Consider the following 20,446-nt stretch of genomic DNA (forward strand, 5'->3'; position numbering starts at 1 on the left):
ATTTCTAAAATTTCAGGCTTTGATTGATAAGATACCTCAGTTTTTAGAAAGTATTCCGGACTTTTGTTGATCAGCCACCTCAATTTTTATAAGTATGGTTACCATATTTTCCAAACAAATTGGGAGCCCTATCTGAAACTAGGACAGAAGATTTGATTTAAAACATACAGAAAAACATGCCAGTTCTGTAATACACCTCGCATCAATATAAGGGAGAAAAAAAACTTTTATAAAACAATTCTTAAAAAAAAAAAAATTCTTGAAACAATGAGTAAGACTCTATAGTCTTTACAAGTAATAGAATAGTGCCTGCTCAGGTTATTGTGGATTATTAAAAGTTTATGAGCCCAGTTTCCAGACTCCTCCTTACTTCCATTCTCCCTTAGCACAACCCTACACTTACATCTCCAAAAATGTCTCTTCCATCCTTTCAGAGTTCTGACCTGTCAACCAGTTCCCTCTAAGAGAACACTGATACAAATTTCTTTTAATGAAAAGTCTCCAAACCTCGAAAATCCAAAGCAATTGCTCTCTAAGAGTGGAATTTTCTACTGTATGGAGGAGAATCTTTTTGGGTGGGTTTTAGAGTAGACAGGCTTTAACAGGATGCCTGGAGGCCAGCAAAGGGGGAGTTATGGCCAACTATTGGGAAAGTTAGAGAACCTGTCCTGACAGCACTCCAAAACAAGCCACGAGAAGCTGGATCAAACCAGACAGGCCCAAGGCAAAGAAGGCTGGAAACGGTGATGACATAAGGGAAAAAATGTACAAAACTTTGCTCCCAAGAAATCCCCTCCCCAAGTAATGAATATTCCACCTCCTAGTTAACAACTGTCAATAAAAGATGAGACTCCAAACCAGGGCATTCAGCTCTCTCTCAAGCTCACCTACTCTCTCATCTTGAGGGCATATTCTTACTTTAATAAACTCTCCTACTTGCACCACTCAATCTTTGTGTCTGGTCTGCGCATGAATTCTTTCTAGTGAGGAGACCAAGAGCCTTCAATGACATCCTGGGGATGGGCTGGGCAGAGGCTTCCGGGTCCAGGGGGGTCTCCCCAGTCCAGCTGGCAACATAGGGAGTCCTCAACCCCTTAAACTTCTCCAGGTGACTCCTACTCTAATCACCAGAACAAGAAATAGTAGTGGTTTAAACTCTCATTTAGCCTGAATTAAACAAACATTAAATGTTTTGTTGAATAGTTTGTGTTTCTGACATTCCACAGCTACATTACCATGAAGTTCCAATCCTTAAAATTCCATCGTTGATCTGAAAACAGAATACTAGTTTATATAGTATTGTAGTCTTCTTTTATCTCAATTATTAGGAAATGTTAGGTACAATTCCCCCAAGAATGTTAAGGACCCAAACTAAACAGATGGATATTAGGAGGAAGAAAACAACTGGAACTTCACACCCATAAGTCCCAAACTGTCTTTTCAGAAAAGTTATATTTAAATTTGTCCCTGGTTTGTGTTTTTTTAAGTACCATGGGTCATTCTTCAAAAATGGATCTTAAATTATACAATGTGAATTTCAGCTACAATAACTTCATGGGAGATCGCTTAAATTCTTTGCTATTTGTTTTCTTTTTACTTACAGATCTCACCATGAAATTGAAGCTATTCTTAGAAATATTGCCCCTAGAAAACATTTAGTACAAGTGGATAATTATCTGCAAAATAATCCACAAACTATAACTCATCTTTTTCTTTCCAAATGTGCTACTTTCCCTCAATTTCCTTATTTCTATTCTCCCAGTCCTCCTCTCATGTTGCTGATAAGCAAGCTCCTTATTGCTACCGGATGACTCTTCCTAAATACCACTTCCATCCTCTTCCTTTGCTACATAAAACTTTCAGTGGCTCCCAGTTGCAACAGAAATGAAATGAAAACACCTTAACCTGGCATTTCAGAGTATTATCTGGCTGTAGTAACAGCAGTAGCATTTTTCAAGTGCTCATCACACACCAGGCCTTGTGGGAAGTGCTTTATACCATCTCACTTCATTCCTCACAACAACTGCCAAGAGGCAGGATCTATTATTGGTTCCCTTTTCTGGAAAATAAAACTAAGGTATAAAGAATTTAAGTACCTTGTCCAAGGTCACATAGGTTTCAAACGGAGACACCAGTATATAAACTCCAGCAATTCGATTCAAAAGCCTATGTACTTTCTCTTTTATGATTCCACCTGTGCTGTAGCGCACCTTTGCAAATTACAACTTGCTATTCTAGTAAGGCAATTTCGTCACTGTCCCTCAATACGCCACTTTCAGCCCCAGCCCTCAGGCTGTGCTTACACCCTGTCCCCTTCTAATGTATTAAAATCCCACCCATTCTCCAAGGCCCAGTTCAACTCCAACATGCTCCAACTTCACGTTCCCTGACCACCCCGTAGCATGGACCACCGCCTCTGCTGATTTTAACCCTTATTCATAGGCTTTCTGATGTTATTTATGTCTATAGCTTATCATCCCCCACCTAACAAATGTCCAGAGGGCAGGAACAACCAGTTGTACCGGCAACAATGCTATACTCATAGTGGGCATTTAATAAATGCTTGCTGAAAAGCACAAATGCAAGAGTACTATGCAAAATGAATGCCGTGAACTTCACAAGTACTAGTTTTTTAACCAATGTGTGTACACATACATAATTACACAGGTATTATCTCCCTGGAATCTCTAAGCTATGTTCTACAGGGCTGTGGAAATGAATGAAGCAAAATATCACTAAAACTCAAAATAGCACATAGCTTTTTGACCTTTGATTGTAGCATTAACATACATGCAGAAAAGTGCAAAAATTATAAATGTACAGCTCAAAAAATTTTCACAAATGAACACACCATGTAACCAGCAAACAGATCAAGGAAAAAAAAGTTACACCCTAGAAATTCCCCTCATGCCAGAAAGGTAACTGCTATTCTGACTTCTAACACTATAGATTAATTTTGCCTGGAAAATCATTTTAAATTATTATAGCTGTATCTACCTGGGAAAGCAAATATATGACTCAAATACATCATTAAAAAAAAAAAAAAGAAAAGAAATGGTCCACTCTGCCTAAGTCTCTCAGAAAATGGCCCTGAACACATCTCATACATATGTTCTTATGGGAAATTATTGGTGAAATTGTTAGAAATTAGTCAATCAACTAACTTCCAATACGTGGAGTTTCTATTAAGTACAATGTTTGAGATCAATAGCAAAATAGGAAAAAAAAAAAAAAAGCAGATTTCACACACCACCACCAGCTGTGATTACATGCACAAATAAAACTTGACAAAAGGTGAAAATGCTAATCATCTCTTGCTTTGTTATGGTATAACCTATAACTCATAGGGGAAAAAAATCCATCACTCAGTCCTTTTCTACTGTCATCAGCTAGATCCCAAGACCCGACCTTTACTACCCACCTGCTTGAGCTCACCAACCTCTGTCCCATATTTTTTTTTCCTTAAGCACTTCTTCCCTGCTTATCTCTTAATTCAGGCAAATGGAAACCGAAACCATCCCTTACACAATAGCAACTGCCCTGAGGCCTCCAGCCAGCCCAGACTACCCAGACCAGTTTGAGCACAGATGGGCCATGGGGTGACCTCTAGAATAACCCACAACTATCTTTATCTCACTCTAATAATGAAATCTCCACCCAAGGAGGACACAAGCCTCATTTACATAACATACAATGTATGTATAGGCATGTTTTCTTAAGGCACATGTGGAGCCTTATGCTCGCCTGTACAATGACAAGGATCCCCTTTTTAAATATCCTAGCCCTAGGGGCGCCTGAGTGGCTCAGTCATGAAGCATCTGCCTTCGGCTCAGGTCATGATCCCGGGGTCGTGGGATCAAACCCCACATCGGGATCCCTGCTGGGCGGGAAGCCTGGTTCTCCCTCTCCCACTCCCCCTGCTTGTGTTCCTTCTCTTGCTATGTCTCCCTCTGTCAAATAAATAAATAAAATCTTAAAAAATAAATAAATATACAAATAAATAAATAAAATCTTAACCCTAAATAAAAGGAACCCATGCACCCTTGCTTGGGGAGTCACAGCTTTGGAAGTTACCATCCGTGATCTCCTTATTTGCTGCCAATAAAGTTTCCTTTGTGAGACAATTCACCTGGGGTAGTTTCTGTGACTTACCAAGGAGTGAACTCTCGTTAATTTGGTTACACTACTACCCTGTAGGCCTCCTTACCTGCCCAGTCCAGGAATTCAACACACTCGGTCTGGGAATACCGAGCAGCAACATCTCGAGCTCTTTCTTCCCGGAAGTTCAACGCTTCTATATCAACGTCCAACTCCACCAGTGCTTTCAAAGTTTCCAAACGACCCCAGGCTGCGGCACAGTGTAAGAGTGTGTAACCTAACCAAGAGAATGAAGATGGTCTGGTCAGATAGACTACATTGTTTCAGGCTGTTTTATTGAACAGAAGATCATAATGACCAAGTCTTGAACAATTACTGTGAGGTAGCACTATTCTAAGTACTTTATATATAGTATACTCATTTAGTTCATAAAAACCCTATGAGGTCAGAATTATTATAATCCCCAGATAAGTAAACTGAGGTCCAGAGAAGACAGAAACTGAGGTCCAGAAACTGGCCCAAGGAACATAGCCAGTAAATGATGGATGCAAGATACCAACACAGGTAGCCTGAAGTCTGAGCTCTTCAACATCTGCTAAGGAAGACAGCAACCTCCCTAGAAGTAATCTATTTTGGAACGCAATTAGACCCATGACTCTAGTCTAAGGGATTTTCAGCAAACTCTAATTACACTAGCATTATTGTTAATGCAATCATAGGAATTATGACAACTGTGTATGCCTTTGGTTTGGAAATTAATCATTTGAATTAAAACTGAAATCATGACCCACCAAATTAGAAAGTTGTTTTTTAGATGTGCTGAGGCAACTACTATGAGGGTAAAAAACAAGAGAGGCATCATTAAAATTTTTTTACACTAATCAAGTCAAAAGTTCCTTGTTTTAACTTACCCACAGGATGTATTTGTGACTCATTTAACTGGCCAAAGAGGCTTGTACTGCTACTACAAGAAGAATTGAGCAAAAGAATGAATAGATGTGTTGACTCCATGTATCAGGCACTTTATGTACTACAATTCGATTCAACCCCTTCAAGAACCTTATGAGGTCAGTATTGTTAACCCCATTAAAAGATACAAAGGACAGTGAAGGTCAGAGAGGCTAGACCTTGCCCAAGGCTACACTGGGAGCAAGTAGCCAAAGCAAGATTCAAACCCAGGTCTGTTGCCAAATGAAGGATTTCTAAGGAGTAGGAAACAGCATCTAAATGCTTGTCACTGAGTAGAGTAGGGAAAAAGAGAAAAGTGATTCCTCTACTTCCTTCCAGAAACCTCTCCCTGGCTCCCTACTTGCCACATTCCCACAATCCCAGGTCTGTTTTACATCAAGTTGTAAACTACCTTTGTCTTGAGGATATCATAACCTGAAGAGTTAGTAAGGGAATCAAAAGGAACATCAAGTGATCTACTCCAGGATCTGCCAAAATTGGAATTACCGCTCCTTCATGGCCCAACTTCTTTTTTTCTTAATATCACAACAAATGAGAAATTTCAAAAATGAAAAGATAGAGACTAGCCCAAGAATTTCATTGTGCCCTTATCCTCTACCAAAAAAAAGAGAGAAATACCCTGATACCACCCTCGTTGTTCTTGCCTTCTGCCTGAAGATGGAAGTCTTCAATCAGCCAAAAGGCCCAGGGCCCCTGATTTGCTGCGGAGGGAGACACTGTCTGCAGACAAGATGCTGCTCACATGAGCCAGAGGCCATTCCAAATGAGATGTTCTGGCTCCTTACATTGCTTTTCTCAAGGCTGAAGTTACATGCCACTGGTAACATCTAATTTTTTTTTCCTATTTAATATACATAGCTTAAAAACAAGAAAACAAGATTTCTAAACAGAGGCTTTTAACAAAAAAATTACATGTTTTTAAAACAACTTTACATATTTTTCCCCTTGTTGGGATGGTCTGTTTTCTAGAAAGAAACACACAGATCCTTGTAATACATTAACCCCATTGCCTTCCCAGAAGAAGAAAAACAATTAAATAAGATGATTTCAAAAACATCCAGAAGAGAAAGGGATTTTCCTAAAGTCCTCCCACAATGTTGGCAATGAGCATTGGAACCCAGGAGAGGGATACAGAGGGCCACACGTTAGAAATCCCAGTAGGAAGAAAGGTACCCTAAATGGAACTGGGAAGGACTGGGGTTAATTCTGAGAGAAAAAATACTCTCTTTGTGGAGGACTTACCGGTTACTAAATATAGAGCGAGTCAACTAAGCAGGTAATTCCTAGGAGGCAAAAGATCAGACAGGAAAAGGAATCTTTTCCTCTATGTAGGCAATGTTCTATGTGCTTCACAGCTATGAACTCGCTACCATCCTATGAAGTAGGCACTAGCTTGTTCTCATTTATAGATAAGAACACAAAAGCACAGTGAAGGTAAGTACTTTTCTCAGGGTTGCTATACGTTAATAAAGGTATATGGTGAGGTCAAAGTCCAAAAACAGGGATGATGAGTCAAAAACAAATAATAGGCCATGGAGCAAAATACTCACCTATCTAGAATATTTCTCACAACCCACCTACCACGCCAGTACCAGATTCTTTGAATTCCCTAATCATGTTCCATGCCTCTGCAACTTTGCATATGCTGGGGGTTTTTCTACCTGAAATAATCACAGTAATGGAATAAAATAATTCCAGTATAAACTTAATGTTTACTTAGTATTAATACTAGTATTTTATAAAATGGAGTACAGAATTCACTTTTTTAATTAGTGAAACTATTTAATACATTTAAATGTTAATACATTATGAAAATGTATAAACATAAGATATCAAAAAAGCATTAAGTATGAAATAGAAATGTTAAGTATATATTTTCATTCTACTAGCAATATAAATTGTCAGATAAAACGAACAAAAATTAGGACTCCTCGGTGGCTCAGTTGGTTAAGCATCTGCCTTCAGCTTGGGTCATGATCCCAGGGTCCTGGGATCCAGTCCCGCATCGGGCTCCTTGCTCAGTGGGGAGCCTGCTTCTCCCTCTGCCGGCCACTCCCCCTGCTTGTGCTCTCTCTCTCTGACAAATAAATTAAAATCTTTTTTAAAAAGCTAACAAAAATTAAGGATAAAAAAACAAACACTATAAAAATAAAGAAATGTAATTAATCATGAAAATTTCAAATGAAACATTTGATTTTTCTAAGTGTGTCAATGGTATCACCAAGATATTTTTGTACAAATTTTTTTAGCTACTGAAGTTTTTCTCACTCAACATTAGTTAGAAGTGGTTATAAACTAACATCAAGTATTTTCTTTCTTTTTTTTAAGATTTTATTTATCTATTTGAGAGAGAGAGCATGAGAGCAGGGTGAGGGACAGAGGAAGAAGCAGACTCCCCACTGAGTGGGGAGTCTGAGGCGGGGCTGGATCCCTGGATTCCAAGATCATGACCTGAGCCGAAGTCAGGCACTTAACAGACTGAGCCACCCAGACATCCCAACACCAAGTATTTTCCTTCAAATTATCTCACTTCTAATTTGAAAAGAGGGAGATCTCTGAACAGTTTTTTGCTTTTTTGCAAACACTGAAATCTTTTTATTAAAAGTAAGCTGTAGGGGCACCTGGGTGGCAGAGTTGGTTAAGCGTCCAACACTTGATTTGGCTCAGATCTTGGAGTTGTGAGATCAAGCCCCACATCATGGAGCTTGCTTAAGATTCTCTCTCTCCCTCTGCTCCCCCCTCGCTCTTTCTCTCTCTCTAAATTACAAAAAAAAAAGAGTAAGCTGTAATTTTTTTCCACAGAGAAAACTTTGCTGGTTCATATTTGTCTTTTTTAGTCTTTTCATATACAGAGATTCCATTTCAGTTTTCTGATCAATTTCAAAACCATGAGATTCACATTTTACTTAGTTGGGAAGTTTTTGGACTCGAATTATTCTTATAACAGAAATTTTGCAAAACCACAATGTAGACCATCTAAATTTGTAGACCAGTTTGACTTTTTGTATACATAGAGCAATTAAATCATTACTATTTTTCTCAATCCATAAGTGACTCAGATTTCATTTCTGAAAAACAAATAAAACTATTAGACCTATAAAAAGACCAGTATTTCAGTTACCTAAAATAGTGAGCAAGTATACCAAATATGAGCAATATTGTGACACTAAAATCAGACACTGCGATTACTATACTGTCTGCCATGCCCTATCCCTCAACTCTCATCTGTCTGAATTCTTGGTCATTCTTCAGGATTCAATAGAAATATTGCCTCCTCTATAAAACCTTCCCTGACCATGTCCAATACTTCCAGGTAAAGTTGACTTATCTCCCCTCTAATCTATTTCATACTTTATTCCATGATATAGTGATTATTTACATAGCTGTTTTCTGCTAAACTGTAAACTTGTCCAAGGCTGAATTCATTCAGCTTTCTATTCCCAGTTCCCAGCACAAGGTCTGGCTATCCCACCACCCTTAATAAATGTTTGCTGATTGCATGGGGAGACAAATTTTAAAATGGTAATTAGTTCTGGTCACACCTGTTTGAGTATGGTCAGGTTTAGTGACCAGAGCCCTGCCAGAACCAGAGGAGGTTCCATCATCAATAAACCGCCAACTGCAGAGACCTATCCTTGGCTCAAGAAGAAAACAAGGCACTTCCCAATAGACCAGAAGTCAAGAGAACAGAGAGCTGAGACTATCAGAACTGTTTCATTCTCCTCCTTTTGGATTAAGTGTCCAATTCTCCAGTATTTAATAAGAAAGGAAATCGTGAAAGCAAACATGATTCATCAATCACCTTGAAAACCATTTTCTTTCCTTTCCACTTCTGAGTATCATCCACAAATAAATGGCATACATCTTCTTACTTTATAGAGACATCTATACTGCAGTCCTTCAACTAAAAGTCTTTTAATTTGAGGCCAATGACTTCTTATGCTCCAATACATCATCAATGTTCACATATGCACACACAATGAATATTATTCAGCCTTTTAAAAAAGAAGGAAATCCTAAAAAAAAAAAAAAAGGAAATCCTGCCATTGCAACAACTTGGATGAACCTGAAGGACACTATGTTAAGTGAAGTAAGACAGAGAAACCCAAATACTGCACAGTATCACATATATGTGGAATCCAAAAACAAAAAGAAAAAAGAAAAAAAAAAAGTTGATCTCATAGAAATAGAGTAGAACAGTGCTTGCCAGGGACTGAGAGGTGGAGAAAATAGGAAGAGGCTGGTCAAAGGGTACAAACTTTCAGTTATAAGATGAATAAGGCCTGAATAATAAAGTCCATATATGAAAAACCCACAACTAATATCATTCTCAATGGGAAAAAAACAGAGCTTTTCCTCTATGGTCAGGAACAAGACAGGGATGTCTATTTTCACCACTGTTATTCAACATATTACTGGAAATTCTAGCCACAGCAATCAGACAACAAAAAGAAATGGAAGGCATCCAAATTGGCACAAAAGAAGCCAAACTTTCACTATTTGCAGATGACATGATACTCTATATAGAAAACCCAAAAGACTCCACCAAAAAAATTGCTAGAACTGATACACAAATTCCATAAAGTCACAGGACACAAAAACAACATACAGAAATTTGTAGCATATCTATATACCAATAATGAAACAGCAGAAAAAGAAATGAAGGAATCAATCCCATTTGCAATTGTACCAAAAACTGTAAAATACCTAGGAATAAACCTAACCAAAGAGGTGAAAGACCAGTACTCTGAAAACTATAAAACACTGATGAAAGAGATGAAAATGAAACACAAAGAAATGGGAAAACATTCCATGCTCATGGATTAGAAGAACAAATAGTGTTAAAATGTCTATACTACCCAAAGTGATCTACACATTTAATGCAATCCCTATCAAAATACCAACAGCATTTTTCACAGAGCTAGAACAACCAACCCTAAAATTTGTATGGAACCATGAAAGACCCCAAATAGCCAAAGCAACCTTGAAAAAGAAAAGCAAAGCTGGAGGCATCACAATTCTGGAGTTCAGGTTATATTACAAAGCTGTAGTGATCAAAACAGTATGGTACTGGCACAAAAATAGACACATAGACCAATGGAACCCATACTATATGGTCAATTACTTTTTTGACAGCACAGGAATGAATATTCAAGGAGAAAAGACAGTCTTTTCAACAAATGGTTCTAGGAAAACTGGACAGCAACATGCAAAAGAATGAAAACTGGACCACTTTCTTACACTATACACAGATATTAAAATTATCAATCTAACAAGTGAGTAGTGATAGTGTTAGTGATAGCTCATTGTTTAAATTTGCATTTTTAATAGTGAAGTTGACATTTTATATACTTATTGGCCATGAACATTTCTTTTCCATGAATTAACTGCTTGTCCCTATCCTTTTTCTATTTTTCTATTGGGTTCAATTATTCTTATTGATTAGTAGATGGTCTTAAGCAGATATATCCTTTGTGGGTTGAAAAGATATTACAAGCATCCTCTTGTAGTCTGTGTGTTACCTTGTCACTTTGTTTATAGTATCTTTTGTATATAATTTTAAATTTATATATATATAAAACATATATATCTTTTCTTTTAATGGTTTTGTTATTACTTCTTGTTTTAAGATATTGAGTGACATCTCAAGAATATAACAATCCTCCTCTATCTTTCACAAAGTTTGAAGCTTTTTCTTTTCACATTCATATCTTGCATAAACCTGTAATTGATTTTTGTGCATGGTACAATATAGGTATCTAATTTAACTTTTTTTCCAGATTAATAATCACCGTTCTCCACATATTAAATATTTCATCATTTCCCCACTGAAATTTAGGGTCAGCTTCTCAGTTTGTATTTTTAAAAAAACCTAATGTGATATAACGAGATTGATAAATTAATTTGGATTTAAATTGCCATCTTTATGATATTTAATCTCACTGTGTAAAACATGTACACAATTTGGGTCTTCTTTGATGTAACTCAATAAGGTTTTAAACTTTTTGCCATAAATGTCTTGCAATTCTTTTGTCAGATTTAGTCCTAATTTCTGTATGGTTTTGCTGTGAATAAGATTTGTATTTTTATTACCTTCCCTGATTGTTGATGGTATATAGAAAGCTACTTACCTGGGGTACTGATCTTATGTCCATATTCTTGCTAAATTAAATTCTATTAGTACTAATAGTAGATTCCCTTGGACTTAAATCTATATCCCTATGAACAATGAGAGTTTTATTTCTTCCACTCAAATTCTTAAACCCAGCAGTTTGCTGGTAAATGTTTACCACTAGTTCTCTGGAGAGAAATCCCTGATTTGTACCATTAGCAATTTCCACGATATATACTCCTCTAACATGGCCAACTTCAACCTACCAATGTGATGTCAACCAATTTACAAAACCTCTGAAATTTTAACAATCAGCTGACAAGAGCTGGTAAAAGCCAGCTCCAGCACATACTGTGTTATGTCTCTTATTTATTTTTCTTATCTTACTGCACTTGCTAGGACTGCCACTCTAGTCATTAATAAAAGCCATGATAGGGGCGCCTGGGTGGCTCAGTCGTTAAGTGTCTGTCTTCGGCTCAGGTCATGATCCCAGGGTCCTGGGACTGAGCCCTGCATCGGGCTCCCTGCTCAGCAGGGAGTCTGCTCTCCCTCTCCCACTCCCCCTGCTTGTATTCCCTCTCTTGCTGTCTCTTTCTCTATAAATAAATAAATAAATAAATAAATAAATAAATAAGTAAATAAATAAAAGCCATGATAAGGGTGCCTGGGTGGCTCAGTTGGTTAAGTGTCTGCCTTCAGCTCAGGTCATGATCCCAGGGTCCTGAGATCGAGTCCCATGTGGGGCTCCTTGCTCAGCGGGGAGCCTGCTTCTCCCTCTGCCTGCCACTCCCCCTGCTTGTGCTCGCTCGCTCTCTGACAAATAAATAAATAAAATCTTATTTAAAAAAAAGCCATGACAGTGAATATCATAGTCTTGTTTCTGACTTTATTTTTTGAAAGATTTTACTTATTTGAGAGACAAAGATGGCGACAGAGAACACAACCGGGGAGGAGAGGGAGAAGGACTCCCTAATGAGCAGGGAGCAGGTAGCCCCACACAGGGCTCCATCCCAGGACCGCTGTATCATAGACCTGAGCCAAAGGCAGATGCTTAACTGACTGAGCCACCCAGGTGCCCCTTGTTTCTGACTTTAAAGAATGCTTCTACTGATTCAATACTGAGGTGCCTGGGTGGCTGACGGTTAAGCGTCTGACTCTTGATCTCAGCTCAGGTCTTGATCTCAGGGTTGTGAGTTCAAGCCCCACAATGGGCTTCACGCCCTACTTGAAAGAAAAGAAAAGAAAGAAAGAAGAAAGAAAGATTCAATACTAAGTAAGTTTGCTTCAGGTTTTTGATAGAGAGCCTTAAAATTAAGGAAGGTTTCTTCTATTTCTATTTCCCTAAGAGCATTCATCATGGATGAGTGCAACATTTTTTTCAAAAGACTTCCTACATCTTTTGAAATTATCACGTGGTTTTGTTCATTCAGTCCTTTAATGTAGTGAATTATACTAATATTTTTTTCTAATGTTAAAAAGCAGCCTCTCATTAATGGACTAAACCCAACCCAGTACATTACATTTTGTAATACATAATCTAGATTCATTTTGTTAATATTTTATTTAAGATGTTTGCATCTTTGTTATTAAGTGAGATTGGCCTATAATTTTTCTTTCTACTACGGCCAGTAAGCAGTTTTCCAACTCTCTTTTTCAATTCTCTGAACATTGTATAAGACAGAGATTACCTTTTCCCTAAAAGTGCAGTAAATCCTACCTTTTAAAATGTCTAAGCCCAGAGTTAGGTGGGGGTGGGGGAAAGAGGCCTATTTTTATTACTTACTCATTTTTTCAAAATAACCATTGATCTAGTCAAGATTTCTGGTTTTTTCTTGAATTAATTTTGGTAATTTATACTTTATAAGAAAATTGTCCATTTCATTCAAGTTTTCAAATGTCTTGTCATAAAATTATTTATAATATTTTCTAATGATTTTTTTCTTCAAATTTTTATTTAAATTCTAGTTAACATATAGCATAATGTTGGTTTCAGGAGTGGAATTCAGTGATTCATCACTTACATATAATACCCAGTGCTCATTACAACAAGTGCACTCCTAAATACCCATCACCCATCTAGCCCATCCCCCACTCACCTCCCTCCATCAACCCTCAGTTTGTTCTCTGTGGTTAAGAGTCTCTTATGGTTTGTTTCCCTCTCTCTCTCTCTCTTTCTCCTCCCTTCCCATTTGTTCATCTGTTTTGTTTCTTAAATTCCACATGAGTGAAATCATATGGTATTTGTCTTTCTCTGACTTTTACTAGCATAATACATCTAGCTCCATTCACATCATTGCAAATGGCAAGATTTCATCCTTTTTGGTGGCTGAGTAATATTCCATTTTATACACACACACACACACACACACACACACACACCCCACATCATCTTTATCCATTCATCAGTCGATGGATGTAATGATTTTTTTTAAGATTTTATTTATTTATTTGAGAGAGAAAGGGTGAAAGAGAGCATGAGAGGGGAGAGGGTCAGAGAGAGAGCAGACTCCCTGCTGAGCAGGGAGCCCAATGCAAGACTCGATCCTGGGACTTCAGGATCATGACGTGAGCTGAAGGCAGGTGCTCAACCAACTGAGCCACCCAGGTGCCCGATGTAATGATTTTTTAAGTCTTAGTTTTTCCTGTGTGTATGCTCCATCTTTCACAATGTAATTATTATTTATGCTCTCTACCTCTCTGATATTATCAAATATCAAAAATTAACAAATATTATCAGAGGTTTATCAATTCTGTCTTTTTCACTAAATTAGATTTTGGTTTGTTGATCCTCTCTTTTGTTTCTTTATTTTCAATGTCATTACTTCACTTCTACTTTTTTCCTATTTTTCTTCTACTTTCTTTCAATTACTTAGATTTGGGGAGTTTTCAACCATTATTTTTTTAATCAGTTCTGTTGCCCCTTCCTCTCCCTTTGCCTCTGAGACTCCCATAAAGCAAATACTGTTTTGCTTGCTATACCCTGTTCTTTTTTTCTAACTCCTTGAGTTAAATGCCTTGCTCATAATTTTCAATGTTTCTTATATTCTAATATATGTGTTAAACTAGAATTTTTTTAAAGATTTTTTATTTATTTATTTGCCAGAGAGAGAGGGAGGGAGAGTAGAAGCAGGCTCCTCGCTGAGCAAGGAGCCACATGTGGGACTCGATCGCAGGATCCTGAGATCATGACCTGAGCCGAAGGCAGACGCTTAACCATCTGAGCCACCCAGGCGCCTTAACCATCTGAGCCACCCAGGCACCTTAACCATCTGAGCCACCCAGGCACCTTAAATTTTAGTTTTATTCCACAGGTCTGACATAGAGTGATCCTGTTGTCACTTAAATACTTCATAAGTTCTAGTGTATCTTTTCTGACCCAGAGATGATTGAAAATGTGCTTTTGTTTCCAAAATTATACAGGATTTTCAGTTATCTTTTTGTTACTATTTTCTAATCTTATTTTATTGTGGTCAGAGAACAAAGACTACATGCTGTAGATCCTTTGATATCTGTTGAGACTTTATGGACTTACTTGTGATCAATTTTTTTAAATATTCCATGTGAACATGAAGAAAATGTATATTCCCTATTTGCTGGAGGTCATTTTTTTCTTTTATTTTCTAAAATGACGATGCAATATATTTGCAATCTGAAAAAAAAAAGTGACCGAATAAAAAGAGCTAATTAGATCATGATTGCAAAACTAAAAAAAATCTTCAAAGGAAAGAGATAACAATATTATTATTAAGCAATTACTGTATATCAGCTTAGTATGTGCCAACTACTGTGATAAGATATTTATATTTACTATCTTATTTAATCTTTACATCCTTTAAGGAAAAAACAACTATTATTCCCATTTTTCAGATGAAGAAACAGAAGCACAAAAAGATTAGGTAACTTGCCCAAGTCATACAGCTAATTAAGAGTGAAGTCTGTGAGGGTGCCTGAGTGGCTCAGCTGGTTAAGCATCTGACTCTTAATTTCGGCTCAGGTCATGATCTCAGGGTTGTGAGATCGAACCCAGCAGTGGGCTCTGTGCTGAGTGTGGAGCCTGCTTAAGGTTCTCTCTCTCCAAGTGACAGAAGGTTTATTTGAACAAATTATAGCTGAGAACTTCCCTAATCTGGGGAAGGAAACAGGCATTCAAGTCCAGGAGGTACAGAGAACCCCCCCTCAAAATCAATAAAAATATGTCAAAACCTTGATGTATAATAGTAAAGCTTGCATTCATGCATCTCAAAGAGAATATCCTGAAAGCAGCTCGGAACAAGAGGTCCTTAACCTACAAGGGTAGAAACATAAGGCTGGCAGGAGACCCTTGCACAAGGACCTGGCAGGCTAGAAAGGAATGACATGACATATTCAATGTGCTAAACTGGAAAAATGTGCAGCCCAGAATTCTTTATCCAACAAGGTTGTCACTCAGAATAGAAAGAGAGATAAAGAGGTTCCAGGACAAACAAAAACTAAAGGAATTTGTGAACATTAAACCAGCCCTGCAAGAAATAATAAAGGGAGTCCTTTCAGTGGAGGGAGAGCCCAAAATTAACAAAGACCAGAAAGGAACACAGACAATCTACAGGAACCGTGACTTTACAGGTAACACAATGGCACTAACTTCATATCTTTCAATAATTATTCTGAATGTAAATGGAGTAAATGTTCCAATCAAAAGATATACGGTATCAGAATGGATTAATAAAAAAAGACCCATCTTATATGCTCTTTACAAAAGACTCATGTTAGACCCAAAGACAGCTCCAAGTTGAAAGTGAGGGGGTAGAGAACCATTTATCATGCCAATGGACATCAAAAGAAAGCTGGAATAGCCATCCTTATATCAGACAAACTAGATTTTAAGCCAAAGACTGTCATAAGAAGGACACTATATCATAATAAAAGTGTCTATCTAACAAGAAGATCTAACAATTGTAAATATTTATGCCCCTAACTTGGGAGCAGCCAAATATATAAACCAATTAATAATAAAATTAAAGAAATTCATTGATAATACAATAATAGTAGGGGACTTCAATACCCCACTCTGAGCAATGGACAGATCATCTAAGCAGAAGATCAACCAGGAAACAAGGGCTTTGAATGACACACTGGACCAGATGGACTTAAAAGATATATTCTGTTATATATATTCAGAGCATTTCATCCTAAAGCAGTAGAATACACATTCTTCTCAAGGGCACATGGAACATTGTCCAGAATAGATCACATACTGAGTCACAAATCAGGTCTCAACCAGTATAAAAAGATTGAGATTATAACATGCAAATTTTCAGACCACAATACTTTAAAACTTGAAGTCAACCATAAGAAAAAATTTGGAAGGACCACAAATACATAGAGATTAAAGAGCATCCTACTAAAGAATAAATGAGTTAACCAGGATCCATGGGGGCAAATGAAAATGAAAACATGACAGTTCAGAATCTTTGGGATGTAACAAAGATGGTCCTCAGAGAGAAGTATATTGCAATATAGGCCTTTCTCAAAAAATAAGAAAAGTCTCAAATACACAACCTAACATTACACCCAGATCTGGAAAAAGAACAGCAAATAAAGCCTAAATCCAGCAAGAGAAGAGAAATAATAAAGATTAGGGCAGAAATCAATGATATAGAAATAAAAACAATAGAACAGATTAACGAAACTAGGATCTGGTTCTTTGAAAGAATTAATAAGATCAATAAATTCCAGGGCGCCTGGGTGGCTCAGTCAGTTAGGCATCTTGCTTCAGCTCAGATCATGATCCCACGGTCCTAGGATTGAGCCTTGCATTGGAGTCCCTGCTCAGAAGGGAGCCTGCTTCTCCCTCTCCCTCTGCCTCCTCCCCGCTTGTTCATGCTCTGTCTCTGTCTCTGTCTCTCTTTCTCTCAAATAAATAAAATCTTAAAAAAAAAAGAGCAATAAACTCTTAGCCAGACTTATCAAAAAGAAGAGAGAAAGGACCCAAATAAATAAAATCATGAATGAAAGAGGAGAGATCACAACCAACACCAAAGAAATACAAACAATTATAAGAGAATATTATAAGCAATCATATGCCAACAAATTAGGTAATCTGGAAAAATGGATGCATTCCTAGAAACATATCAACTACCAAAACTGAAACAGGAAGAAATAGAAAACCTGAACAGACCCATAACCAACAAAGAAATTGAATCAGTAATCAAAAATCTCCCAAAAAACAGGAGTCCAAGGCTGGATGGCTTCCCAGGCGAATTCTACTAAACACTGAAAGAATTAATTCCTATTCTGAAACTGTTTCAAAAAATAGAAATGGAAGGAAAACTTCCAAACTCATTCTATGAGGCTAGCATTACTTTGATCCCAAAACCAGATAACGACCACACCAAAAAGGAGAATTACAGAACAATATTCCTGATGAACATGAATGCAAAAATTCTCACCAAGATATTAGCTAAAAAAACATTAAAAGGATTATTCACCACGACCAAGTGGGATTTATTCCTGGGCTGCAAGGGTGGTTCAACATCTGTGAATCAATCAATGTGATACACCACATTAATAAAAGAAAGGACAAGAACCATATGATCCTCTCAAAAGATGGAGGAAAAACCATTTGACAAAATACAGCATCCTTTTTTCAGAAAAACTCTCCACAGCGTAGGGATAGAGGGAACATACCTCAATATCATAAAAGCCATATATGAAAAACCCACAGTGAATATCATCCTCAATAGGGAAAAACTGAGAGTTTTTTCCCCCAAGGTCAGGAACATGACAGGGATGTCCACTCTCACCACTACCGTTCATCATGGTACTAGAAGTCCTAGCCTCAGCAATTCAACAACAAAAAGAAATAAAAGGCATCCAAACTGGCAAAGAAGTCAAACTTTCACTCTTAGCAGACAACATGATACCCTATGTAGAAAACCCAAAAGATTCCAGCAAATAATTGCTAGAACTGACACAGGAATTCAGCAAAGTATAATGCTGAATGTGTGTATATATAGATTTATACACAGTGGAATATAACTCAGCCACCAAAAAGAACGAAATCTTGCCATTTGCAACAACGTGGATGGAACTAGAAGGTATTATGCTAAGTGAAATAAATCAGAGAAAGACAAATACCATATGATTTCACTCTTAGGTGGATTTTAGGAAACAAAACAGAGGAACATAGGGGAAGGGAAGGAAAAATAAAATTAGATGAAAACAGAGAGGGAGGCAAAGCATAAGAGACTCTTAACTCTAGGAAACAAACAGGGTTGCTGGAGGGCAGGTGGGTGGGGGAATGGGGTAACTGGGTGATGGACATTAAGGAGGGCATGTGATATAATGAGCACTGGGTGTTACATGCAACTGATGAATCACTAAATTCTATTTCTGAAACTAATAATATAGTGTGTTAATTAAATTGAATTTAAATTAAAAAAAGATTCTCTCTCTCCCTCTGCCCCTCTCCCCACCCCCACTCACACATGCATATGCAGGCTCTCTCTCAAAAAAAAAAACAGAGTTAGTCTGTGTACTTAATACTATGCTATACTATATCAACATGTATACACATGCTCACACATTCATATATATGTGTACATATATAATATATGCAAAATATAAAGCAGGCACATCAAATCTATCCAACTTTAGTGATGGTACATAGCATCTTTAGGTAGTCATAAGTAATATCGATGAGAGAAAAAAGACAAAATACCTCTGGTGGTTTTTTCATTCAGATTCACACCATATTTTGCCAAAGCTCTAATCACATGACTTTGCCCAGCCATGCAAGCTGCATACAACAAATTTCTCCCAACAATGTCTTCTTCCAAGAGGAGCTGCATGGCCTGTTCATGATGAGGGTTCTCAGGATCCTCAAATATCTTCTGCAAACCTTCTACATCCCCTGTGAGAGCAGGCTGTAAGAGAGGATTAAGAGTGGCTGTTTCCTCTGGTTCTTTTGCTTCTTCTTCATCTTCTTCTTTATCGTCTTCTTGCTGTGAGAAAAATACTGATTTTTCTGAACTCTCTGATTCTGGAGGTCCTTCTGGCTCCATTAACTCCCAAAAATACCTGAAGCCAAGAAAAAGTAATAGTAATCTACTCAAACAAATCAGTATTTGTTTATCTGCTTATTTCATCAGTCAACTGACAATATAGATGGCATAAAAATACTTAACTCGTTGAAAATATTTATAAGACACTTACTTCATCCATGCAATCAATAAAGTTTATTGTGCAACAACTATAAATCAGCACACTGCCTGAATATATACTAAAATGCTGAATGTGTGATATAAACAATAAATTCAACAGGAACAGAAGAAGAAACAGATCAGTGTGGCTAGATTCATTAGGAAAAGATTGAAAGAGAATGCTAAAGAGATTCACCTGCCTAAACAAGGGTTCGTGTTGGGGAAAAGTCAGAAATACGGAGGGATTACTGGAGCCAGATTAAAACTTTAAAACTCAGGCACTGACATTTAGACAGAATTATTCATTCAGTGATGCTTACTGAAAGCTTACTAATGTACTAAGTGCTGTGTAGGCACTATGTAAATTACAGAGAAGAATCAAATTTATTTCCTGCCCTCAACGACTTATTATTTTAAGGGAGAAAATATGACATGCACAAAATAAGTGTGATAAAAGGTAACAAGTGCTAAGTATCATAAGACATGAAGTATGCTATGGGAGTTCAGAAGGGATGAGATTAATTCCCGGCACAATTAATCAAGGAATTCGTTGTGCTCAGTCTAGCAGAACACATATTAAATTGGTAATGATTCAGAGCAGAGTAGCATAGTCCCCTCCATATGTATAAGAATGTTTGTAGCATCACTGTTCATAACAGCAAAAATCCTGGGCAGGAAAACAAAACCCAAGAACAGGAGCATAAACTGTAGTATAGTCACACAAAATAGTATATAGTAGTTAAAATGAATAAATTATAGTGATACCATGTGGAAGGCAACTTCTAACAGGGCTCCCAGTGACTCTCACCCTGTCTCCTGGTATTCATACCCTTGTGTAATTCCCACCCCTGAATGCAGCCTGGACATAATGACTTTCTTCTAATGAAAATACAGCAACAGTGATGGGATGTCATTTCCACAATTCAGTTATAGCAGACTGTGACTTTGCCTTGTTGGTATTCTCGCCCTGGCTCTTCTTATGTAATATGATGGAGAGGGCCACCTTTCAAGGAACAGAGGGCAACCCCTGGCCAACAGCCAATAAGGAATGGAAGCCCTCAATCCATTAGCTCATGAGGAACTTAAC

At 37.5% G+C, this 20,446-nt stretch overlaps 1 protein-coding gene across 1 annotated transcript in view; it reads right to left on the minus strand.

The window, feature by feature from the left end:
- Positions 1-19,227, minus strand: part of ANKRD45 (ankyrin repeat domain 45) — a 39,931-nt gene extending 20,704 nt beyond the window's left edge. The window contains exons 1-2 of the mRNA XM_025877905.2: positions 18,879-19,227; positions 4,208-4,375 (exon numbers count right to left, since the gene is read on the minus strand). Of these exons, the coding sequence (XP_025733690.1) occupies positions 4,208-4,375; positions 18,879-19,221 (511 nt within the window). The 5' untranslated portion in view covers positions 19,222-19,227. The remainder of the gene's footprint in view (positions 1-4,207; positions 4,376-18,878) is intronic.
- Positions 19,228-20,446: the final 1,219 nt, after the last annotated feature.

Source organism: Callorhinus ursinus, unplaced genomic scaffold, assembly GCF_003265705.2.
Source record: "Callorhinus ursinus isolate GAN/ISIS: 27379988/994484 unplaced genomic scaffold, GSC_fseal_2.0 scaffold13, whole genome shotgun sequence".
Lineage (NCBI taxonomy): Eukaryota > Metazoa > Chordata > Mammalia > Carnivora > Otariidae > Callorhinus > Callorhinus ursinus.